This window comes from Streptopelia decaocto, assembly GCF_964273445.1.
Source record: "Streptopelia decaocto genome assembly, chromosome: 1".
In the NCBI taxonomy this organism is placed as follows: Eukaryota; Metazoa; Chordata; class Aves; order Columbiformes; family Columbidae; genus Streptopelia; species Streptopelia decaocto.
In genome coordinates this window covers 73,133,970-73,160,939 of record NC_138663.1, presented here as the reverse complement: position 1 = coordinate 73,160,939, position 26,970 = coordinate 73,133,970, and the positions used below count along the sequence as shown (strand labels likewise).

The window sequence follows — 26,970 nt, the reverse complement described above, 5'->3', positions numbered from 1 at the left end:
ACCATCTCACGCACTTTGTGGAGGCATTTCCAACAACTAGGGCCACTGCTCGTACGGTAGCAAAAATATTGTTAGAAGAAATAATTCCCTGATATGGAATAACCGAAGCTATCGATTTCGACCGGGGCCCACACTTTGCATCAAGAATTATTACAGAAATCTTTCAGGCACTAGGTATTGACTGGCAGTACCATACTCCATGGCATCCACAAAGCTCGGGAAGGGTCAAATGAATGAATGGAGAGATAAAAAAGCAGCTTACTAAATTAATGATAGAGACTAAGATGTCATGGGTAAAATGGTTGCCCCTAGCACTGTTAAACATAAGGACCCAGCCGAGAACAGACCTCAGAATATCACCCTCTGAAATGTTATATGGAATGCCATTCGATTTAGAAACGCCACAAGATCACGCAAAAGTGAGTGATTTTCAGATGAAAAATTACTTAGTGCAGTTGTTGAAGCGAAGGAAATACCTTTGGGAAAAAGGGTTGGTGGTACAGCGTCCACCTCTGGACATAAAAATACATACCCTAGAACCTGGAGATAAGGTACTCACAAAAACATGGAAAGAAACATCATTAACCCCTCGATGGGAGGGACCTTATGTTGTTTTACTCACTACAGAAACAGCCATCCAAACTGCCAAAAAGGGGTGGATACACGCCAGCCAAGTTAAAGGTCCAGTCAAGACTAACGCCTGGACTGCAGAGCCCACAGACGACCCTCTTAAAGTTAAACTACGGAAACAATAAATGGACTTGGGCTTGTTGTATCATATCGCGCAAGTACAGAAAAACAATAAAGTTGTTTATGAACATCCTATTTGTAAAAATCATAGAGTTAGATGTATTAATATAAGTTGTAATTGTTATCCTTTTTATATGCTTTAGGTGCATAGTGGTTGCATTGTATAGACAGTTTTCCCCTAGAGGAATATGCAATCAATCTTATAATATAGAATTAGAAATTACAGATTTGGCACTGAAATCAAAAGTCGCACGAAAAAGAGATCCAACCCAACAGTCCTGACTGGTGGTGTATATACACCCAAGAAATACAGCCTGAGCGGTTTTGCTCTCACCCTAATGAACCAACCCCTCTAAAATACAAATAACAAGGGTGTGCTGTAGAACTACCATAAAGAAAATACCGTGCCACTCTCCTATAGTCAAAGACTATAACTGGGAAGTGTATAAACAAAGGCATGGAGAGCAAAAGCATTCAGGGTTTCCTGAACAATATTCTTGCTGCCGAGAAGATAGTTTACCCGGTGGCTCGAAGCAACCGAGTCGACGGGCGAGGCAGAGGAATAAGAAACACTGGAAACAAGAGCCTGAGTGGAACTATACCAAAATATTGGCCGAGCTACCCCAATGTTAAGCGGCACACCCAGGCACTAACTAAAAAGCAAGGAGGAATGAGCCAGAGTCAATGCAGCCCAATCTGGTACACCATGTTGATGTTGCTATTATCGCTGAGCTATGGAGAAACAGCGCATAGACCGTATGAGTGGACTTTAATTCAAGCAGAGGAAAGTCATGTCATTGAAGAAAACGTAACCGTAGGTGCACCATCATTTAACGTGACCATTTGTGATTTATTAGGACATTTAGGTTCTGGGGAAGACTGGAATTTTGGTCACTGCAAACCTCCACATAAAAGGAGAAGTGTAGCATCAACTTATTGGTGCCCTAGCTCCAATCCAGGAAAGGGATATTGCAACTATCCTAACCAATATTATTGTGCTTATTGGGCTTGTGAGACAATAGCCACAGCGTGGAGCGTTGCCAATCCGGATAAATATCTCCAAGTCAACTGGTGGCCTAGAGATAGTCGAAAATCTCTCTCATCGCTTTATGGTAGTTCTGACCCAGGGAATTGCAAAACATTAGAAATTACAGTCTTGCAACCGCAAGACCAGGGGTGGTCAATTGGCAAAACTCGGGGTGTAAGGATCTGGGAGACTAGGACTGATCGAGGGACACTTATAAAGATACAAAAAGAACCTGCCCCAGAAGGGAAATCCCAATCAATAGGCCCTAATGCGATAATAACGGGGAAATTAGAGATAAATAAAACTTCTAAGATACTCAATATAACAATGACAGATAGCTCTGATATAGATGCATTTACACAACCAGAAGAAGTAAACCCACTTTGGACTCTAATAAATGCGAGCTATCAGGTGATTAACAAAACACCCCCAAATTTAACAGCAGAATGCTGGTTACGCTTAAACACCAAACCACCATATTTCGAAGCTATTGGACTAAGAAATATGCCAAAGCTCGCTAATGGATCAAATCCTGGGTCTTGTAGGTGGGAAAATAATACTCAAGGAATATCATTGCAACAAGTCCAGGGGCAAGGAATATGTACACGTCAAATACCCCCTGGAAAACTGTACCTATGTATAAATGGCACCCTTAAAGCTAATAGGCCTGGTGATTGGGTAATACCCGCCAATAATTCTAAGTGGATATGTTCAAAAACCGGACTTACACCTTGTGTTTCTGTGAATTATCTAAAAACCATGAAAGAATTTTGTATACAAGTGGTCGTAATCCCTAAAATTACTTATCACCCGAAAGAATACGAATATCAGCTAGAAACTGTCTTTACACACCGATTAACGAAAAGGGAACCGATCACTGCTCTGACCTTAGGTATGATAATGGCCCTCAGTGTAGCAGGTACAGGAACAGGAACTGCCTCAATAGTCAACCAAAACCAAGAATTCGCGGCATTGAGGGTAGCCGTCGATGAGGATCTGCTAAGAGTAGAGCAATCTATTACTGCCCTAGAAAAATCAGTCAGATCCTTGTCAGAAGTGGTCTTGCAAAACCTGCAAGGATTAGATCTATTGCTCTTCAAAGAAGGAGGCGTTTGCGCAGCTTTAAAGGAGGAATGCTGTGTATATGCAGACCACACAGGTCTAGTAAGAAATACCATGAATAAGCTACGAGAAAATATAGAAAAACGAAAAAGGGAATATCAATCTCAGCAGAGTTGGCACGAAACCTGGTTTAGACAATCACCTTGGATTACAATCCTCCTCTCTACTATAGCAGGGCCATTGATTCTCTTAATGCTAGTGTTGATGTTTGGACCATGTATTTTTAATAAAGTAATAGCTATTGTGAAAAGCAGGCTAGAAGCAGCACATTTATTATTAGTTAAAGCAAAGTATGAGTAGTTACCCAATCAAGATGATACTGAGTTATTTGTATTAAGTAGTCAAGAATTAAAACGCTTTAATGAACAAAATAAGTAGAAAAAGAAAAGGGGGGAATTGTAATAAACAATTCTAAGAGTTAGAGATGTTTGTTCATTAAAGCTTCTTAAAAGGAAACGCTCAGGGGTTATTGTGCAACACGGGAAGCCCCTGCCCTTTGTTATGCAATTGCCTTAAATGTTCGATCCTCTAAAGGTGGGGGGCAGGGGTAGGTGAGAAGATAGGAGATTAACTGCCTGACAACAGAGGACACATTCGCAGTAAGAACGAGTGACATAGCGCCCTGAGCAACAAACCCTATAAAAAGTTCGGAAGAAGTTTTTCCCGCGCGTGCCAATGGAGGAGCGGAGACTCCCTGGCCGCCCAGCGCTGTTTTTGCTTCTTGTGTTGAAATCCATCGGGAATAAATTTCTGTTATTCAAGTTAATTTCGAGTCCAAATTTATTACATTAATGTTTACAAATATATAAAGGCTGAGTGTCACGACGATGGAGCCATGCTCTTCGCGGTGAAAATCAATGATAGGACAAGGGGTAATGGGTTCAAATTGGAACACAAGAGGTTCCACTTAAATTTGAGAAGAAACTTCTTCTCAGTGAGGGTGCCAGAGCACTGGAACTGAAGGGTAAAGACCTGCATGTGGGGGAGACCGTGGTCCAGAGCCACAAGACAGTCCCACCCACCCCACCCCAACAGCGGCAGGACCTCCCCAAGTCATCCGTGGCATCCAGCACAGGAGTTCTCCCTTCCTCCTTCCAGCTCCTGAAGCACAAGACATGCCCAAGAGCCTGATACACAGCCACACACACCTGGTCCCTTCTCGGCCTCTCATCCTGCTCTTCTGCCCACCACCATCAGCTCGTCGCTCATTGTTCTTACCGGTTAATCATTAAATAGCCATTTCTCCACAACTGTGGCAGTATGCACCAACTCAGAACCATCACTTAAAATGATCAGTTGACCAAAGGGAGACCTGAAAATTATTTTAAAACAGTCTTGTTCTAAAATTCTTGTTTTCAATATGACAGTGACTCATTACCACAAATAATACAGACTTTCCTGAAGACTGACTTTCACAAAACAACTCCCTTCAAAACCAAACTCGGGTTATTCCCATCAGTTTGTTCTTGCAGCTCCTCCCAAATACCGCATCTGAAAAAGCTCTGCTCTGAAGTAGATGAGCTGCCACCTTCCCCCCACCAAGCTGATTTTACAGATTTGGCCAGGCTTTTGGCTGAGAAGAATCTTTTATTGGATATTTAACAAACAGATTAATACAACAGGTACTACAAGAACAGCTTCACAGTAGGCTAAGAAGGGTCTCTCTATTCACGTCACATAACAAAAGAAAGGCAGTTTTTTGGTTTGTTTTTGTTTTTTTTTGTTTTGTTTTGTTTTTTTTTAAAATGTGAAATTAGCTAAATTAAAAAAATAGACACAAAGAAAGCCAAGAATCAAAGCTAGGATACACAGGCTCTGCAAAAGGTATTTCGTTCCTCTGTGAGGTTGTCCTTGCCGGCGGGGGTGTCTGCACCATGGGGGCTATCTTCACTCTAGAGGACTTGTTCCATCTACGCAGACAAGCAAGAAGCCTCCTCCACCAATTCTGCTTGATGGGTGGCCGACCATCCTTGACAACCTCTTTGTGCTCCTCCAAGGCACATGGGGCACCCATCAACGGATCCGTTGGGGCTGAGCGCTCAGTGGCAGCTGCCTCTCTCCTCTCCCACTCGGCGCTGGCCCTTCTCCTCCGACACTCTGGAGCTGCTGCCTCTCTCCTCTCCCACTCGGCGCTGGCCCTTCTCCTCTGACACTCTGGAGCCGCCGCCTCTCTCTTCTTCCGCTCCACAGTGGCTGCCTCTCTCCTCTCCCATTCACGCTCCTCCCGCCAGTCCACGGTGGGGAGCAGGAACCGGACGCGCTTGGGGCGGCTGTTCCTCTGCCCTTCCCTACGCAACATAGTTACCAAGGCCACGCAGAGATGCAGACGCCGCACCAGAGATGCCACAGGACACGTGGAAGGTGTGGAAGACGCAGGAGGCACAGAAGCCACGGGACGCGTGGAAGCACAGCTCTGCAGGTGAACCGGAGAGCCGCCTCTCTCACCTCCTCCCACGTCTGCGGTCACTCCAGGAATGGCCACCAGCTCCCGTTGTCACAATAGAGACCCCGGCAACACACAACCATGTGCCAGGGAGCTAAGGCTCCTGGGAAAACATGCAAGCAGCCAATGGGCTTCCGCATGCAAATGAGCACGGTGACATCAGCTACCAACATGGCACCAGGGACACATGGTCTCCAGCCAGCTCCTTCTCCACAGCCTCTCCTTGCACACCCCTCTGCCTCCACGGCCGCTGGACAAGCTGCCAAGAGCCCACATCTCCCACCACAACCTCCCAATGCCTGACCCATGAAACACACCTGAGGAGAGATCTGGTAAAGCAGCATTATCTTCCCCTCCTGTGTCACACCAAATTTTATCACACAAATTTCCCTGCACTGCCATCCTCCACCAAATCCCTTAGTCTGTTTTAGAGACCTTTCCGTCTCTTGCTATGAGCCTTTGGAAAAGCCCTTGCAAGTAACCAGGGGATCACGACGACCAGCCTGGTTACTTGTGCATGACAAGTGACTCTTCGGAAAAGCCCTTGCATGTCACTTTTTGAGATCACAACAACCAGCCTGGCTACTTGAGCATGACAGGGGACTCCTCTGCAGGGGAACTGCCAACACATTGCTCCCAGACAGCTCAGTAATCCACACCCTGATCTCCCCACCCCCGTCCTGAGATATCTACAGGCAAGGAGGCAACACCGCCAAAATCCTTGCACCCAGTTGCCTTTCCATACTCAAGCATTACATCAGGGTTTTGTGTAAATCTGCCTTGATTAACAAGAAGCTCATCTGCACAACTGAATTACCAAAATCAAGTCATTAAAGAGGATAGGCAGTGCTAATCTAACACATGTACACAGAGTTCCTAATAAATGTAATTATAGTATTTCTGTAATGCATTTTGTGTATTTCTTTCTACCTCCTAATTAGCCACTGGCAAGCAGGAGGAGTGCAGACACCATGAATGCCGAGAGATCAGAGCACGGTTCCTCTGTGAAGCTACTTTAATCCGAGTCAGTACCACGTTAGCAGAAATGAGACATTAAGGTCATGGATCTATCAGTTAGTTGCATTTACTAACAGTCTCGGTAATGATCTACCAAATACAGAGAAAGCACTGACCTGCTCCTCTTTGCAGACTTTTGCAAAAGAAATATTTTGTACAAAGAACAGAAAAGGTGGTAGCACTTTTATAGGAAATCAGCAGGAAGTGCTGGAATAAAAGTGCTTAAATATAGTGCAGACACCTAATTATACATGACCATTAGCAAATATAACTACCTAACATCCTGGCTTCTAGAACAATTTTTCAGAGGTGGTTGTGCTTATTCCTTTTAAATATTTAGCACTAGAAAACTAAGTCCTACATGCATCTCACGTCAGGTGCTGTTACTTTGCCTTTTATGTTTAAATAATGTTTTTACTAAAGTTAAAGAAGTTTTAACTTCTCCTCCTCCTAACAGAAACTGCCTCCCTTCTGCGCATCTAGACAGAAAGGACACCAGACCACAGCTTCTAGATTCATTAATATAATACCATGCAGTCTTTCCAGAACATTAATACTTTGCGTAAGAACACCATGATGGCACTTCTAGTCAAAGACACTAACAATTAATGCATGTTTAATGCATTTAAGGACTTAATTCAGCCCCAGTGTTACTACCAGGCTCAAAGACACTTGGAAAGGGGCAAAGAAAATCCTCAGACACAAGTACCAATTCTACCATTTACAGCACCCAAAAGAGGTTCTGGCCTTGCAAACCTCCCAAGGGAGTGAACACAAAGTGAAGGGCAAAGCAGAGAACAGGGCTTAACAACTCAACAACTGAAGGGGTTTTTTCAACGTTTATTTTAGGGTCCAAAAGTTAAGTACTTCCTCAGTAGCAAAGTGGGGGGAAAAAAGGCACAACACTTCTGCACACCCACATCATAAAAGAATCTAATCAGAAGGAGATAAACCAGCAGAGAGCAGAATCAGATAGCTATAACCATAGTACTTGACCATTTTGAAGGAGCTCTTTCACATATTTAGACACTAAGTTAAAAAAGAATTATCCCCAAATGATCCTGTTTTGTTCAGGAGCCACGAAAACTTAGATGTCCTTGCTTTCAGGATTCCCTGCGTAACATTACTGAAGATTCAACTTTTGCAAAGTTGACCAAAAAAAGCCCCATGGACTTCAAACAAACCTCAAAAACATTAACGTAGGGATTGAATGCAGTATGCTGCCTTTTACATGAATCTGAGATTTTACTGAAAATGTTAGCATTTCAAAAAAACTCAAGTCAAAAACCACTAGAAAAACCACTAGAAGAATGTTGTCTCCACCTGTCACCAACTCTTTTGGTTTGAGTAGGTCACTTAGTAGCCCTGCTTGACTCTGTTCTGTCTGCCAGGATGAGGCAGTATTTTCATCCTATCATGCAGACAGCTCAGCTCATTAATAAAAAAAAAAAAAAATCCTCCACATATTTCATTTGTAGTTAAATTAAAACGTGCTTTAAGCTATTCTTTGCCAAAAATGCCCTTGGTTTTGTAGATTATTACTACTCCAATATAGTGTAAGCATAGATAAGGCTAAGAGCATCAATGGATAGAAAAGATATCAAAGATATATTTTAGATATAACCATTTAGAACTGCCACTTTAGGTACACTGACACGACACCACAAAATTGCAGTTTAACCTCTTCCTAAATGAGCTCCGTGTCAGTACCTGATCTGCCTTGGTTAATGGAACAATGACACAAAGAGCTTATTTTTTTAATCTCATTAGCTGCTTGGGATTAACACTGGGGTATTATTCTGCGGCACAATTTCTTACATTGGGTTTAATGATCAAAGTTACATATCCAGTAACAGTAAAGAGTTACTACAAGGACAGCACAGAAATAGCACAAAGAAGCTACCTTGAGATAGCTAAGAACTGTAAAGTATGAAATTAAAGAAGAAATATTTAAAATTATTTCTGTATTAAGCCATTACCTACTGAAATGCTATTACAGGGCATTCATTATGAGAAAGTCCCTTGGAGAACATTTTCCTTTTTAATTCCAAGGAATACAAATCCAGCATATGAGAACTGTGAGTCAAGACCAAAGGTTGTTTATCCCGTTATCACACCTTAAACTGTAGGCAATGTAGATGGACAGGGAGGAGCAGACAACCAAGGCAGGAGCACGTTCCCTTTCTCCTCAGTCCCATCACAGCCCCCAGTGAGTGGCAGGTCAGTGACTTGTGCCAGAGACCTGCATATGTGGCAGCTTCCACTGGATCTCTGTTGTAATCACCTGTTCAGGCTCTCCATGGACCCACAGAAGCTTTTACAACCTACACCTGCCCATGCACCATGCTCCATCACACACAAGACCTGAAGCATCTTTTTTCCAGGTTGAGAAGTCCTAGCCTACGTGTTAAACATCCCCTGTATGGAAGCCATCCCTATCTCACCTCTGCTGCCCTTCTTTGAGCATTTTCAAGTCTATAGTATTAAAGATTAGCATATGCCATGGAATCATTCTGCAGCAAAACACTGACTTCTACCCCTTCCCTCATCACTTCTAACACTTGACTTCCTCTTTGGATCGCATTGAACAGAGGAACTATTATGAAACTATTACAGCTCCAAACCCAGGCAATACCAATTTGTTCTGTGTACACAATGTGGGTAAATCAGCTAAATCCAGTGGCAGAGCTTCTAATGCAAGCAGTTTTTGGGCAAACACATGCCCTTCCACAAAACTACCTTCTCTCTTCCCTGCTCTTCCAATCTCCTCATTACAGAGCTCCAGGGTGACCAGAAGAAAGAATCTTCCCTCAAGCACAGCCGGGAACAACAACCAAGACTTCAAATGTGCTCTTGTACAAGACAACACATCAACAGGCCTAGATGGGGGTACAACAGAGCCCTGACAGCACTTAAAATACAGCTATAGTATGAAACTGGATAGCTTTAAGTAAATTCAGCCCAGAGATCTTTGAATGCCTCTTTATCAACAATATGTAACACAGGAAAAGAGCCCTAAGAAAAATAAAACCACAGTATTTAATATGTTTTAATTTTCTGAGACTAAATTCCAAAAAGCACACTGCATCAGCAACGGAAACAATTATACCCACCTGAGGAACACCCTTAGAACTGAAAAGCAATCAACCAAAACAACATGTTTCTCAGTTGCCTCCTTACTCTTAGATGTTGTACAGCTGTTTCTGAATTCAAACCATTCTTTTCTGCTACTTTCTGTTTTATTGAATTTCTCCCAAGAGGGAAGTGATTCGCAGAAGTTATCCTGAGTGTGGTTTTAGGCACCTCTGTAATGCGCAATGAAAGGAGAACAATACACAAAGAGAAGTCCTTTCACAGACTGAATTGTGGTTCCTGGGTCAAATTGAGCACCTCCTTATACAGAAAACTGCTGAAAACCTGTAGAACAGCTCCCGTTAAGAGCTGTTACCTTGTGAGAGAAAGGACACCATGGTTCAAGTACCAGATTTGGTAAGCATCCTCTTGTAGTTTTGGTTCTCTTTTTTCTTCATATTGTCTTACCAAACGAAGATTCTCTGCCCAGTACTCACCTCACCATTCCAGATACCAATAACACATCCTACCTACATCCTCAACTGCTTTCTAAAGTACTTATGGTCACCTCAGAAAACTTTGTGCTTCTGGGTCACTTTGATTTCTGCTTTCTAAACTTTGCCTATCATCTGCCAATTCGATCGCCTTTATCATAATTGTTTCCACTTTGTTTTCTCCCACCAAGAGGAACATAGAACAACCTTCGCTGGGGTCTAGCATGAGCTCATGTATTATTTATGCCCAACTCCACAAAATGTTTTTGTGGAAGTCATGTGAAGAGAACAACTCAGCTGATCCTGCAATTCATCCTAAAGGAGATTATAAGCCTATGAATACCTGCACTTCATAACACAAACATTAAGGTGAATGCTTACTTTTACATGATAGCCACATAATAACATATTATAGTGTTGCAATACAATTGATGCGGGCTCCCAAAATGCAATGGACATAAAAATCTTTGTGTGGTATTTTGAAAGACCACTAAAAGTGACAGAAAAAGGCATAACTGAATATGCCTGAGTTTAAACACTGGCCACAAAGTTTGGCCACGGTTTTAGCGCTTCCTCAAGTTTGGACCCTCTTTTGATACATCCCATCTTGGAAAAAAAAAAAAAAAAGTCTTGCTTATTTGTTACTTCATTTCATGCAGGTAATGAGACTATCAAAGAAAAACAACTGTTTGCTCACAAAAAAAAAGCATCAAGAAGTCTCAGTGCTTGGATCCTGGGCACCGTGGTTTTCTCCTTTATTTTCCTTGTGATGGTTTCTGTATTACTCAGAAGGGGAAGGTGTGTGAGACCTTACTTTCTCTCATCCACATTTGTCTCAATTCTCCACTTCCATTTGCTCTTGTTCTTTTCCTGCTACAGAAGATTACAGAATCACAGAATGGTTGGAGTTGGAAGGGACCTCTGGAGATCATCTAGTCCAACCCACCTGCTAGAGCAGGTTCACCTAGATTGCTGTGTATCATCGTGGCTGGGAACACAAACACAACCCCCTCTATAAAAAACATTGCAAAATGTATTCTTAAGGTTCATTTCTCCTCCTGTCACTGTTCTCTCTTCTTTTACTACATACACTGTGAAAACCATCTTTTTTAGTTAACACTCAACATTGAATCAAAGCGCACTAGATTTAGAAGATATCCACTCTGAAAAAGTGGAATTCAAATTGAACCATAAAAAATTTGACAAATATTTTCTGAGACAGAACAATCCTAGATGTTCAATTTAGAGAGAAACAATTAAATATCATGTGTCAGTATGAAATACCAAAGTGAGATGGCATCATACAGGCATCTGCCAGTTTACTTTAAACATCTAACCATAGCAAGGGTCAACACAGTTGACAGGATACAGTTACCTGCTACTGAACTTTAGTGCACAGAAAGAATAAACTCATTTTCATCCAACAGTCATCGGCTACTTTGCTGTACTTCAGTGTCTCATAGCATACGGTAGTTCAGTTCCCCACAAGTTGCATCCAAACCTCATTCAAACCCTTGTGCAACTCCATGAGGGAGTGAAGCATCACTTCCAGAGGTTTAATTTATTCACTAGGATAACACCAGAGGAATCGGTTATGCCTTCCACATAAGAAACTAATGCAGAAAGCTTCTGTGTTTCATGAGTGACAGAACTGTGGGAATTTAATGCAGGTGTAATCATCCTCCCTTAACAAAGGCAGCCTTGATCCCACTGGGTGCAACCAGCAGAGAAGGGACAAATGGTTACATATTCCCTACTGCTGCCTCCAGGATCTACCAGCAACAGTCCCAAACTTCCCAAGACCTAAAACCAGTTTGGGAAGATCACTTGCTGGCACTGCTGGAGTGCTGACACTTGTCTGTAATGGGACAAATGAGCATTTTCAATGTTATATACACATGCTACTTTTGTTTTCTGCCAAAGCAATCACCCTGATCAAAGACTGCGAGTCCTGTAATGTTTCCATTTTCACACTTAATATATACCATCGTCAAAGCACTATCTGAGAGGCTACTGTGGTAGATCAGGTAAAACTAGTAAATCACACTTTGGAAGAACTTCAGCCTTCCAAAACTACCTAGAGTGTGGTTGTAACTGATGTTTTCGTGTCCGTACCTCCCCTAGCACCTTAGCTTTGCTGCAGGCTGCTAGTCAGCATCATGCTGTCACAGCAGAAGGAAGAAGTAACTCTTACAACAGCAGTCTGCAGAGAAGCAGAGCTATTTCCTACACATGCCTACTAGCACACTCTAGTATTTTCCAAATTCAGTTTCTTTGTTTTAAGTAGAAACATTGGCAGCAGCTTCCCAAATGAGCACTTGGCAACTTCGCACTAGAAGTTGTAATTCTCACCTTCTAGACCATAAACCCACTCACTTTTAAAAGCTGACAACCAACACTGTTCATCCATCTTGCAGCCAAGATTAAAAAAAAATATAACGTTTGATACTGTATCTCTCAACTGGATGTCCAACTTGACACACATAAGACGACTAATCTACAGAAGAAGGTACTTCTCAAAAAAAGTCCTTTAAAAATCCCACTTTGCTTTAGCCTGCAGACTTTAGAAAGCAACCCAAAGTGATATGTAACGTTATGTCCAACAAATTTAATGTCTTTGCCAGTGTCTAGATAATTCAGTTAATTAGGCAGCACTCCCTTTAGCATTTCCATTAGTATTAACATAGGATAAGATAACAAATATAGCTGTTTAGCTAAAAATAAAAATGAAGAGTGTCTGCCCACTCACATGCATCCCAGTGAAACCTCCTCTTACTGCAAAAGCAGGTCCCTCTCTTTAAACCACTTTTATACAAGAAAATAAAAATGTTTCTTCTAAAAGCTTATTACTTCACTGGGAAACCATCAAAGGGGCAAGAAACCATTCCAAGACTGGCCAGTAAGCAGTGCAAGTAGCTTGCAGAACTGCAGATCTGGACACCACAGAATCATAGAATTGTTTCGATTGGAAGAGACCCTAAAGATCATTGAATGCAACCATAACCGAACTGTAGCACTAAACCATGTCCCTAAGAACCTCATCTAAACGCCTTTTAAACACCTCCAGGGATGGTGACTCACCACTTCCTTTGGCAGCCTGTTCCAATGTCTGACAACGCTTTCCATGAAGAATTTTTTCCTACTATCCAATCTAAACCTCCCCTGGCACAAATTGAGGCCATTTCCTCTCATCCTGTCACTTGCTACATGGAGACCAACACCCTCCATGCTACAAGCTCCTTTCAGGTAGTTGTAGACAGCAACAAGGTCTCCCCTCAGCCTCCTTTTCTCCAGGCTGAACAGCCCCAGTTCCCTCAGCCGCTCCTCATCAGACTTGTGCTCCAGGCCCCTCACCAGCTTCATTGCCCTTCTCTGAACTCTCCCCAGCACCTCAATGTCTTTCTTATGATGAGAGGCCCAAAACTGAACATCAATCCCCTTGAGAGCACACAGGCCTTTTGTGTTGCAGCCATCTTGCACGTGTGAGGAAAGGTATTGTTCCTTGACAACCTCAAGTAAAGCACAAGATTTCCATGTAGTTCACAACAGAAAATTTCTTTGGTTTTCAATTGTTCTTTCTGGGGAAATGGTCATTACTGGTTAAAAGAGAGAAAGGAGGAAAAAAAAAAAAAGGAGGAATTTTAGTAATATCTGTGACATGCTAACTTCAGTTAGAAAGAATCTAAAACAACTGCTCTAAAGCCAGCAGCACCCTACTCCTTAAGACAGAGAGCAACCACTGCAAAGGTTCTATGATATTCGGTTTAATAAATAGAGGTTTAGCCTAGTGTTAGCATGTTAGCTGCTGAAAACATGCAACCTCTTTCCATTTGTAACCAGCATCACTACTCCAATTTCTCCTCTAGAGACTTGCACAACTAAGATCTACTAAGATCCCTACAGATCTGGAAGGCTTGCACATGGGTGTACTACAGTGAAGTGGCCCAGGGAACATGATATTGGATGAAATATTTAAGAGCCTTCCTAGTTTTTTGCCTCTAACATGACTATGGTTTGACACTTCAGCTCTGTTTCTCATGCCTTCCCCCACCCTCAACCAGCCACTCTCTACAGACAAAAAAAAAAAAAAAATCATTACAAAATATGGTTTATAAAACCAGAAACGGTCGCAACCTTTATCTGTTGAGAAATCACTACCTCCATCTCATGACAGTTACAAGGTCTCAAGTAGGAACATGTGAGTTGAGAAAGAAAGGTCTTATTTAGAAAATTCGTCAGCAAAAGCACAAAAAGGCAATGTCTTTTTCTGCTTTTTCCTACCCTTGGGCTTACGAACACCTTCCCCTGTGATTTTGATTACATAGCTTACCACCTTTTGATGTTGCCTCTAGAGTTTCAAAGCACTGAAGCACAGATCTTACATTTGAAAAGACACATAAAGGCTTCAGATACAGTCACAGAAACTCCAGTTTCCCCTCTGTCCTTTTGTTTTCTGTAAATTTTAGATAATGTCCTCAACCTCATGTTTAAGATACAGTAACAAGTGCAAGGTAAGCATTACATTTTTAATTGCTGCAATTTCACAGCATTTTGCTGAAGAAGAAACATTTGTAATTCCTTTTAAAGTTTCTTGCCAGGAAAGCAGAAAGAAGAAGGCCATGCCTATGCTTGATATCCCCCTTTTGCCCCATTCACAACAATACAGGATGAGAAATTTAACCTGGAGCTTTCTTCTTCTCTGGCATGTACACAGGTACATAGAACAATTCAGGTTGGAAAGGACCTAAGAACTGAAGTTTTGACCCAAAAAACCCACAGACAACTCTGTGTTTATGTTTTTGTTAATAAAGCAAAGTTTATGTTATTTACAGGCATTGTTTTTGTTCAGATGGGGAACAAAAAGCCATGAAATCACTTAGCTCTGCAAGATGTGAACTGTCAGTCTTCAGTTTTCCTTTCTATTCTCATTTGAACAATCCTTCTGCCAAACCAAGGAGCTCAGGACTGAAGAGGACTGTCCATGCTGGACAGACCCACGCTTTCCCTGGTGCACTGCACTGTGGCTACGCTATTCCTCTCCCCTGGGATGTTGCTTACGGAGGGAACTCTCAAGTCCCTCTCACCCTTTGCCCCCCATCTCCTATGTGAACCATAGGAGAATTTTCCCTCTGAGTTAACAGCCTATTACTTGCCAATACCAGATGGTGAACACAGGTGGAAAGACTGCCAGCAACTTGCCCAAAATCACAAAAGAAATCCACAGAAGAGCAGACGCTAAATGCAGATCTGTGAAGTTCAGCATTAATGGTTGGTATATCCCTCCTCGGTGTCTGCATGCAGGGTTATAGACTTCAACTATGTTCCAGTATAGAGTGACTCATTCCTCCCCCTCCTGCAGTGTCAGGAACATCCAGCAAAAAGAACTATGAAAGATAAAACCTCAGGTTGACTCAGGACTCAAAGTCTCAAGCAATCACCAGATGGATGACAGTCTTCTGGTGTGAATTTCGGAGTTGTCCAGCGCAGGGACAGGAGTTGGACTCAATGATCCTTGTGTGTCCCTTCCAACTCAGGACAGTCGATGACTCTATACCCTGGCAACACCTGAAAATTTTCATTACAGTAAAATATCACCAGCTGAAGGAGGTGCTCCTGGCAGTAAGGATGGAAGACAGACTGCCTTGCATGCAGAGGATTGCACGGCTTCCCAAAACGGGACACCAGCCTCCTCAGAGCGCAGCACCTACATCATTAGTACTGCCTACAAAAGCCTCAAAGCTTAAGCCTCTTAAAATCATAAAGCCTCAGAGCAAAACATTAGGGTGAGCTTCAAGACAGGATTCCAAGCAAGTCCAAACTTTTAAATCTCTTTATATTGGAGATACCTAGAAATTTTACTTTAGAAATAAATGCAAACCAGCGACATTTTTATAGTAGCAAGCAGCATACTTTGGATCTTACATTTTGCCTGCTCTTTCACTTTTTTGTGTTAGGCTTAGGATCACTTTTTCCCCATTGGTTTCTAGGAGCAACTAGGCACACTCAAAAATGGAACAAGTACTAAAGGCATCACTCTTCCATAAAAACAAAACAAACACAGTTTTATCTTGCAATAGGCTCAATGCATTTAATTAAATATTCATACGCATGTATATAGATATAAACAAATAGTTAGCCTGACATTGCTGAACAGAAGAAAGTGAAAAATTCCACAATCATTACTCTGATCCTGGAACATTTTTAAAGCACCTGCATCCCCAAAGCACCTCATGTACACCTTTACATCTTTGTTTCTTTTTTAACTGAAAGGAAAAAAAAAAAAAAAGTTGCTTATGAAAAACAATCCAGTGCAAATCTGGTGAGTCAGACTAAAGAACACAGCATAATGTAATCTCTGCTTATGATATCAAAGATCAAAGAGGATGAAATTAGTTTCCCTTTATTCACGTACAACATGGCCCACTAACAATTCACATGATGCTTTGACTAGAGTTTCGTCAGCCTTGTTACAAAAAAACACAGGTCATCCATTCAGACCTTCATTATTTAGGCAGAATTAAGCTTCTCATTAAAACCAAGAAAAAAAAATACTAAGCATTCCTAAAAAGCTAAATGATAATTATTTAGGAAGCCGATGGGCTTACACAGAGCTTCAGCTCTAAGTGATGAGCTTGCTGCTTTCTTTCTGAAAGGATGAACTCAGGCAACAACTAAGCAGAAGTGACCCTTACGAGGTCATAAACCATCTTCTTCAGGATACTTAAATCACACTAAACATCCTATGTATTATTACGGTGCATTAAGGTTTATGGAAATTTAAAATCCACCTCTCACAGTCCCTTAAGGCAGGCAAGTAAATGTACTCCTTATTGAAGATAAAACATTGCTAGACATTCAAGAACTCCTCTATTTGTTCTCTGAAATAGCAGAGTAATAAATTTCTGGTAAAATCTTTCACAGGTCTTAGCAGAAAACTATAAATCCATTTCAAAACACTTCCCTCACCTCGATGATGTTTCAGCATCTCAAGGCAACTAAATCAAACTCTTCATAGCGTAAAGACAGTTTAAGCTTCACTAGCATTTTAATTTCTCTCTCAACTTCCTGCTGATCACAAGGAGCCCTGTGAGACAGGACCAAAAACTCCCAATTCACTTCTTTTTATCCAGACTTGGTAGTCAGACATGCAAACAGAGAATAGAGCTAAAACTACCTACATTACTTCCAGATATAGACGATCAGAATTAATACATCTTCCACATCCATTTGATCAAGGGAAAAACCACTCAAGTGCTCAAAGGCTAAGCACAGCCTGTCTTCCTACAGAAGACCATACATGCTGCAGCCCCAGTGGATTGATAAAGTGCCAAACACAATGCCAAATTTCCTGAAATTACAAATCCAGGCACAGAGGCAGCCTCTGGCAATTACTAATACACTGCCTCTCTCCTCTGCACGGTAGCTTACAATAAACTAGGTCGCTATCAAGCGATCAAGATTTTCATCACCTCAACACTAACATCAAAACCAGAGGCAGCCTCAGCCCCACTCACTGAGGAAATCCAGCACACCAGGAAACACCCTGGAATGCTTCGAAACTGGTCCTAACGTGAAGGACTATTGATTGCCTGCCATGCGCTATGCTTTCTGACAGATCCAGCTGTAAAAAAAGAAATTTATGCAAAGAATATTTTGAAACACCAAACACAGCCTAAATACCAGCAGCAGTAGCTGTTTCCTCATTCTGCAGGGGCAGGAAGGACACGGCCCTAAAAGCGATCGCTCTTCATAGCACAACACCCTATCTGCCTGCAACACAATACACTCACCTCAGGGGGATGTAACTGTGAGCCCCCTAATGAAACATGTTTAAGGACCCCCCACAGAAGGAAGATAAATAATATTATTGTTTTCAAGGTTCAATTTCTGTGTACTACTAGCACATAGTCAGTACTAGAATAACTAGAGACCAGGCAAACCAAAATAAGAGCTTCAGTTCTAAAGCCTTGTTTCTAAAATGGGATTGTAGAAAACCCTATAAATCCTCACATGTAGTATTCATGCCTTAAACAGCAAGAATTCAGGTAAAAAAAAAATACTTAGGACTGTTGCTGCATCTGATTAACTTCAGTCAATGGAACTGCTGCTGAAGTGTGCCCAGGGTACTGTAACTCCTTTACAGGAACAGTGTGGTGCTGTATCTGGTGCTTCTGTATCCTGACTGTATTTTATTTCCTTCATCAAGAAAAGTAATCAATACATTCTTTGGGCTCACACACATACAAAAAAGAGCAATCCTGATTTTCTGACATTGACCCTGTTTAGCTCAAGGGGCTGCAAACAGATCAAAACCAGCTTGTTTCACATTCTTTTGAATACTGACTGGAATAAAGTAGCTTCACTATTCAGTGGGCTCCTGCAACCATGAATTGATTTGGTACAGAGTTCCTTCTTACACATTATCATTCACTTCATGGTAATACTTTCAATGTCAGTGACCTTCTACCCTGATCCTACTTAGCCCATTTACAAGGATAAGTACATGCAACATTTATTATAACTATTCAATCACATGGTTTTGCTTTTCCCTAAATGTAGCTGGAACGTAAAACACAGTGTACTTCAACTGCTGAAAACTTTGCATCCTCTGAGCTTTCTTTATTGATCAGAATTCTGAACACAATGAGAGGGGAGACTATTATGCTTCATCCTTCAGGAAATCAAATTTTTCATGTATTTGGAAAGAATGCAACCAGATATACTGTTAAATCCTTAGAAGATCCATCCTGAACTGTAAAGGTAAACTGTATTTTAATCCCTAAACCACACCTCCCATCCTTCTCTTGGACTTCAAAATGGATTTACAACTAGTACCCTATTAAAGACTTTGAGAATACACTGCTACAATAACCAAATCAAACAGTTAGGATATCAATTAGAACTACAGTACTACATACATAAGAGATGGGTGTTTTAAAATACCTTGACTATTCCCACTGTGAAGCTTACAGATTCATAATTCAGCCCTGAGGGACTACATTAAAAAAAAAAAAGTGTATCCAACAACTTCTGCTAGCATCCAAAAAACAAACACCACCATGACTTGTTTTAAAAACTAACCTGCTTGTTTAGTTGGGGAAACAATGATCTGAAGGGTATCTTGGATTTTTTGGGGGGTGGGGCTTTGTGCTATTCATTGTTGTTGTTTTTTTTAAAAAAAAGCTTATCTCCTTACTTCAGCATCTCCAGTCTGACTCTTATAATTTGAACACGTATACACTTGAGCAGGACACGAAAATCCCATAAAGCTCCATCTCCATTAAAAGAAAGAATAAACTAATAACCCAACTGCTGAAAAAACACGTAAAAGCTATAATAAAAGAAAGACCACATTATATTATTGATCTGGGATGATGTCTGTCAAGTTCCTGACAGAAGCTAACCTTCACAGCCAAATTACAAATCCCCTGAAAACATGGGTGTATAATGAAAAGCCTGACAGGCCATTAGTGACAAAGCATGAACGAGGTTCCAATAAACAATGAAAATGGAATTTTAAATGAACCAACATTAAAGAAAAAAAAAAAAAAAGGAAAAGGTATTTACCCTGGAAGACTGCAACCCTAGAGTTTACGCCAGATTGCCATTCTCCATGACTTGATCCTACACTGATATTCCTAAATATCCTATGCTTGACTGCAGAAGTGGCCGGATGCAATCCTAGCACAAAAGATGTCAGTAATCCTTCTGATACCCATTATTTTCTCTTCAGCCTTAATATTAAACAACATTATTTGCCTCTGTCTATAATCCTACACAATCCTGTCCCAACATCACAAGGTCTCCCTGTCCCAGTGTGAGTTTCTCATTTGTCCCCCTCTCATTCCCCACCACCGCAGCACAGAAACACACAGCAGCAAAAGCACAGCCTCTCTTCTGCTCTGTGATACCAACAGAAACAGGTGAATCATAGAATGGTTTGGGTTGGAAGGGAGTTTCACAGGCCATCTAGTCCAGCCCCCCTGCAATGAACAGGGACATCTTCAACTAGATCAGGTTGCTCAGAGACCCATCCAGCCTGGCCTTGAACATCTCCAGGGATAGGGCATTTACCACATCTCTGGATGATAGAAGTATTAAAGACTAGAAGTATTAGAGTGAGGAGAAAGCAACACAAACCAGCAAAAAGAGAGTGTAGAGTTACCTTTAGTGGTTCTGCTGAAGGCTGGGCTTGACTGCCAGTGCTGGCCGAGGCATCCCCAGGTGTGAGGCTGTAGGTGCTGACAGCTGGCAGCTGGGTGACCTAAAGGGGCACCTACAGCTCTTACAGCAAAAAGCAGGTCACCTAGTACAACCCTGCCAGAAAGGAAACTCCCCAGCCGCCACCTTCAAGTACTTTGTTAGAACTAATACATTACAGTTAAGAGACATTACCTTAAAAACTGGCACTGCACCCTGGTTTTAGAATTACTCGCTCCAGCCCTTATACAGGCATCCCAAACTACCCTCTACCAAACTTGTCCAAGTCTGATGTCCTTGCAGTACAAATGGTTCTCCTCACATGAGCAGCACTATTTGCTGAGGCTCACCCCAGAGCAGCACCAGAAGTTCCTCTCTCCCACCCTCTGTTCTCCAGCACGCCCAGACCTGCGCCTTGCCCCTGGGCCTTGGTGGGACAGCACCGAGACAGATCCCTGGCAGGAGCTAACAAGAACATCATGTGCCCCATCGGTCCTGCACAGAGGGATGCTGGACAAGCAGAAGCACATTCCCACCCCATGACCAAACCCACTGGGTCTCAGAAAAGGCTCCAGTTGTGGTTTCTGCTACACCACCCCATCTAAGCACTCAACTACGCATCAAATAGCTACGTGCACACTTGATTTCAGAAATTCCTCAAAGACAGTTTTCTATGCCAGGTGAAAAAAAAAAAAAAGGCAGCTTTAAAATAATCTTTCCCTTCTACCTCGAAAAAACAAACCCAAAAAAAATACAAACAAAAAACACCGCATCACATTATACCCATTTTTGCACAAGAGTTTCTTTGCTATTTGCTTATCTTTCTCCAACACAAATCTGAGGCTCGATACCCAAGGTGAGCTGGTTAAATCACTTAACTTCAAAGAACCTACTTTAACTCTAATTTAAATAATCTGTTCTGATCTTGCTTTGCATTTGCATTTCCTAGAACTTTTCATGGAAAGAAATACAGATTTTTCCTGGCTGGAACACTGTGCTACTGTTTTTGGTGGGTGTCGGCTGGTTTTTTTTTGTTTGTTTCGGGGGTTTTTTTGGGGGGTTGGTTGATTGTTTTGTTGTTGTTTGGGTTTTATTACACTCATTAGGAAGATACTCTAAGAACATTTTTTATTTTACTATTTATAAGTTACTTACATTGTATTATTTCCCTTCAGTATTTGACTATTCATTTTTTTATTTTACTGAACATTTCATATTCATTAGCTGCAAAATGTTTTATAGATAGGACAAAAGAACTTTTACAGATACTCAAGTACAAGTTGTAAAAACTGTATTTTAAACTCAAATCCTTCTAAATGTGTTGAATGAAAAGAAAGTAAATTTACCAACATACTTATTAAACTAACTTATTACAGGGGACATTACCCATATAGTTACTGAATCTGGTTGTATATGTCCCTTGAGTTTTTCTTAGGACAAATGTGATTTTCATACCTTCTCATTATTCATAGATCAAAAGAAAACAACGCTTCCCAGCTTTTGTAGTTTCTCACCTTTGACTAGACAACTCACTGAAGTAATTCCAGGAGGAACCACAAATGAAGAATACATTTTGTTTCTGCATGAAAGCTTCTCCTGTCAAACCAGTTCCGTGCTGCAGCAAATTCTCAGCAGACACTTCCACCTACTCAGTGGCTACACTTTTTTCAAAGTTTCAGAAGCAAATATATCGTTCTTTAATACTATAATTTAATTAAAAGTTATTACACTGTGATAGAGTTAAAGCCTGAATCTAGTATTTTCAAATCTAAGTTATTCATTCTTCTTCTCAATTCTTCATTGTAACCCCTTTGGCTTTCCAAAAATTTCTTCCACCATTCTTTATCCTTCTACTGATGTTTTCCCACTTGGGTCCTTGTTTCCATCATATTTTCACAACACTCACATGGATGAGCACTTACTGTATGCCACCTCACCTTTCATTCTCTCAGGAAAGCTAGAGACCTATTTATTTCCAGGATTTATTCATCAAGATAATTTGGCACATGAATCATCCCTGTCTGTACTCACATGACAGGCCCTGAGGTGCAGTGCTGCGCAAACAAGCCCAAGCAATCCTCAGACTTAGAGGATGAATGTTCCTATGCCAAGTGCACCCTCCTCTGCCCTCCTCTTATCCACAGTTGGTCAAATACGAGAGCATCTCCTCTACCACCAGGAAATCAATCAGAAGAAACACTTCATTACTTGACAAAACTATTGGGTCCACTGCAGGGTCCGGCCTCTCCATCGGCACCTGTGACCACCACCATTACAGACCTTCAGTGCCTGTTGGCAGCAGTTTTCAACTGCCTGTTTATTCCTGCTCTCCCGCAGCCACCAGCTTCTCAGGATCCCTATGACTTCTCCACCTTTTGCCCGGCTATGTATCTTCATTACTGATCAGCCACAGTTCAAGACATTATTCAGATCTACCTATTTATTTTTTCTTACTCATTTTAAGTTCCAGTATGCATGAAGTCACGCTTCCACCCAAGCACACTTTGCTGCACTAAAGGCAGGGCCATTTGTCACTGGAGAACAAAAGAACATAAGGAAATTAAGCATCTGACAACATTACACAGTAGTTTCAAGCACAACCAAATACTAATCATCCCAGTTCAGGGCTTTGGCCAAAAGGGTACTTTCAGAACACTACACACAGCCTGGCTGAGGAGACACCCAGAAAGTCTGTCATTCCCCAGGAGAATGATTTTGCCAGAGAAATGTTCAAACAAACAGCATTTCAGAGTGAGTTTGTACACAATACTAGTGTAATAATGTGCACAACTGGATGACACTAACATCCAGCTAAGACTTCTTCTCAAAGAGGCATCATCCTTCCTTGGTAAGGAGTCATACATGAGTCATTATTTTGAAGCATGATGTCAGATTTGCTATATTTTCTAAATTACACAAACAGGACAATATGGGAAATCCCATGGAAGCAGATTTACATTTTCAGACAATACTTATCCAAATACTTATGTGAAATAAGGCAATTTACCTCCACAAAACCTAGTGTCAGAAAAACCAGCAATTTCATCCTTAGGCTGGACAGTATGTGCTCACTTAAACAAAACACATGAAAAGAGAGAGGCTGCCCAAATGATGACCAAGTGAGTCCCATTTTATTGTTGAGGGGCTAACAGTACTGAGGGAAAACCCAGAATTTAACCTGGTCAAAGTATTTGCCAGCTGGTTTCAAGAGAGCTCAGAAAAACCTCACAACAGGTTTAACCTACTGACACAGCTGAAAAGGATTTGGCCACTACAAAAAGAAACACCACTAACATAAAACCAGCTGTATGTTCATCCCACAGCCCAACAGGTGACATGCCACAAGCTGGGTCATTGGGACTCCTTTGAATAACAGCACCCAGGCACAAAGAGTAAACAAATCCTCTGTGTTACCCACCTGAACCCATATGGGACTGTGGCTACTTTCATGAGCACTGAACTCAATGAAAAGCCTTTACATCTGCTGTGCTGTGGGTGCCCAACATACTCTGGAACAGCCCAGGCTATGTTGCATGCCCTGCAACAGCATTTGCTAGCGCGGTCAAGACATGCACAAATTTAAGGCAAAGGATTACACCTGATAACCTCCTGTTCATCTACCATTTCTATGGAGCACCACTCCAAAAGCACCCCATTTTTCCTAAGAGAAGTATTTAAACAACTTACTTCCCTCATAATAAATCACAGAATAGGGAAAAAGAGCTCTCATTCACCGGGAGTGACAATGTTATATATCAGGTATTGTGCAGAACACAATGAAATGAAAATCTTGGAAAATCTTTCAGTATACAGAACTGGAGATTTATAGCACAGAGAGATTATCTGTCTCCTAGACCTTAAGGAAGCTTTCCAATATATTCCTCCCAAACTTTATGTAATAATACGTATAGATTTTTAAAAGCTGGTCAGAAGCTGTGACAATTTAAATGTCCCTGTGGCAACCTGAGTCTGCAACCTCTAATCCTGAGAGGGGTCCCACTTTGTGACTCCACAGTGCTTGGGGACTAGCAAGGGGAATGTCAGCAGAAACTGATATTCAGCAACTGTGCTCAGAAATAGCCACCACAGAGCAGATTCTCCCTGCGTTAAAATTGTCACACTGTCCCACAACCACCAGGGCTGAAGGTTCATTGCACCCATCGTTGCCCAGGGCAAGGAGCTCCATGGCAGTTCTCCACCTGCAGGACACTGCACTGGTGGGAGAGGCATAGCAGCTTGGCAAACTGCAGCGTTTTCAGCTTAAAGTTCAGCTCCATTCCCTGGATAGAAAAACTGAACATCTGAAGCACTGCTGTGGTGTCATTTAACCTATCTCCACACAGGTACAGACAGAGACAAGCAAACGTGCACAGTCAGGATCAGCCCCTCAGTTCAGTGACCCAGGCAGTTCTGAGGTTTTCTTTTCAAGCCTTCATCCAGTAGAAGAAAGGTGCAATGCTGTCCCATTAACTGCATGATCATCCCAAAGTTACATCGCAGGACTTCTCATGATAAGCTATTCTGTTTATGTCTTCAATTATGTCTTCAAAGAGGAAACAAAGCATTTCTACATTGTTACCAGCCAACACAGTATTTCCTCTTCCAATTTCAGTAGAAGAAAGCAATGGTGATATTTCTATTCCTGGGAGGTTTTATTTTCATTCAAACATGATATAGCCAAACATGAAATCACAACAGCTTTTCAATGAATACAATCTCACAGGCATTTAGATTTTGTGGTATTTTTTCTGTTTGGTTCACAGTTTCTTTGCCACAACACTTTCTTTGGCCCTTTAACATTTTTACACCACAGTAAAGCCTGGAGATCCAAATCCATTAGAAAAAAAGCATAAAGAAACAAGACAGACTCATCATTTCTCTTTATTTGCACAAGCTTTCATTATATGCAAGGCAAAAATAAAGAAGGCAGAGCCTGTTTCTCCCTGTGGAGACGACAGTAAGCACTAGCAGACAAACTGAGGCACAAAGTTCAGATGGAGAACCAGAGAGATTTCCCATGCCAATCCACATCACAAAGCCAGTAAAACTCAAATAAAAACTCATTGTGAGGTTTTAAAGAAGACTCAGAAATTGAGACTTCTGGGACCTTATAAATGAGCTGAGGGAGGATCAGCCATTAATAATGGCCAGGTGGAAGAAACAAGAAAGTGTTGCACATCACAATTTATAATTTAAAGCCCTGACCCTGCAATGATTTCTGTGAAATCATCTCCTTGGAGCACACATCCAGTCCAGGACATACAGAAAGTTGTGAATAAGGCAGAAACCATTCCTCACATCGAAACCTCTGTCTATGGTCTCTATTGTTGCATGGAAAACCGAGCCATTTCTATTTATTAGCTTAGCCAAAAGAGTTTCCTGATGTGAAGGATTTTGGTTAAGGGAGCTGTTGTACCACTCCGTCGCCTAAAGTCAATGGAATTTCAACTTCAAACTTTTATTTCGCAATGCGTAGGCTTTGCGAAAAGCTAAAGAAAGACGTGTCATGTAAAATTTGCATCGATCAAGATGTAAATAAACAAGCTCACTATAAAGCTAAAGAAAACCTCCACGATTTAAAAAAAAAAAAAAAAAATCAACTGACCACCAAAAGCCACAACGTTATATGCTTACTAGACCATGGCATGTGGTGTGAAGTCATTTACTCAGAGAAGGGAGGTGTTTGACTCAGAAGAGGGGAAAAAAGCATCCACAGAGATAATTTGAGAGCTATACGATCACACGCACTGGCAAGAGTAACGAAAAATGTGTTCTGTTTGCATTTCAAAACACATAATGCATAGTTCATACCATAACATAAAAAATAAAAGAGGCTATGTGCGTGGTGCTTTCTGACCATTTTTCTCCAAGGGCATTTCAGACAATGGAGCAGACAGCTGCTCTCCCCGGCTCTCGGGACTTGGGAAGGGAGAAGGGCCCATTCCTGTGACAGCAGCACCGCCCGGCAGCACACAACAGGTTTCCCGGCCACCGCCACCGGCTGCACACGCCGAACCAGCAGACTGACCCAGCCCGCGGCCGTGGAGGGGCGGGGGGTCCCCGCTCCCGCCGGGGCCCGCCCGGCCCCGGGGCGCCGCTCCCGCCCTCCCCCCGCCAGCTCCGCAGGGAGGCCCCGGCCGCCGACTCACCGAGGCCGCTGATCTCCTGTCGGAGGCCGGCGCGGCTCCGCTCCTCCGCTATCGCCCGCAGCATCTGCTGCAGGGAGCGGTCCGGCTCGCCGTTGGTCTCCTCGTCCCTCGGGCCGGCGCGGCCGCCGCTCCTGGCAGAGGCCATGCTGCCGCTGCCGGCGATGATCTCATGTCAGGCCGCCCCGCGGAGGCGGCCGCGGCACCCGGCGCTGCCGCCCCCACCGCCCCGCACGGCTTCTCCCGGCAGCGGCGGGCGGAGCCGGGAGCCGCCCGGTGGCAAACGACGAAAAACCCTTCCGGCCCCGCTTCCTCAGGCTACGGGCGAAGGGGCGCCGCCCTCCCCGGTTCCCCCTCAGAAAGTTTCCCGGGCGTTGCCGACAGCCCCCGGGACGCAACGATCGTTTCCACAGGCGCTGACCAGCCGCGCTCCGCAGCTTCCTGCTACAGCGGCCACGGGAAAGTGGGCGGTCCCGCCGGGTCCTGGCCCCGCCCCCGCCCCGCCTTGGGCGGGGCGGGGGCGGGGCCAGGACCCGGCGGGACCGCCCACTTTCCCGTGGCTGACGCGAGGTTGACTCCAGCGGAGTTTTCCTGGCAATAATTGGCTACAAAGCTAAAATATTTACGCGACGCAAACGTGCTGGAGATCTGACTCCTTGCTGTACAAACACGCCTTGGGCTGTACGGATTAGAAAGGAA

General features: G+C 42.6%; 1 protein-coding gene across 2 annotated transcripts in view; it reads right to left on the bottom strand.

Moving 5' to 3' along the window:
- Positions 1 to 26,720, bottom strand: part of KIAA0930 — a 95,120-nt gene extending 68,400 nt beyond the window's left edge. For both annotated transcript variants that reach the window (XM_082059116.1, XM_082059117.1), the window contains exon 1: positions 26,275 to 26,720. In XM_082059116.1, coding sequence (XP_081915242.1) covers positions 26,275 to 26,419 — 145 coding nt within the window. In that variant the 5' untranslated portion in view covers positions 26,420 to 26,720. The remainder of the gene's footprint in view (positions 1 to 26,274) is intronic.
- Between the last annotated feature and the right edge of the window lie 250 nt (positions 26,721 to 26,970).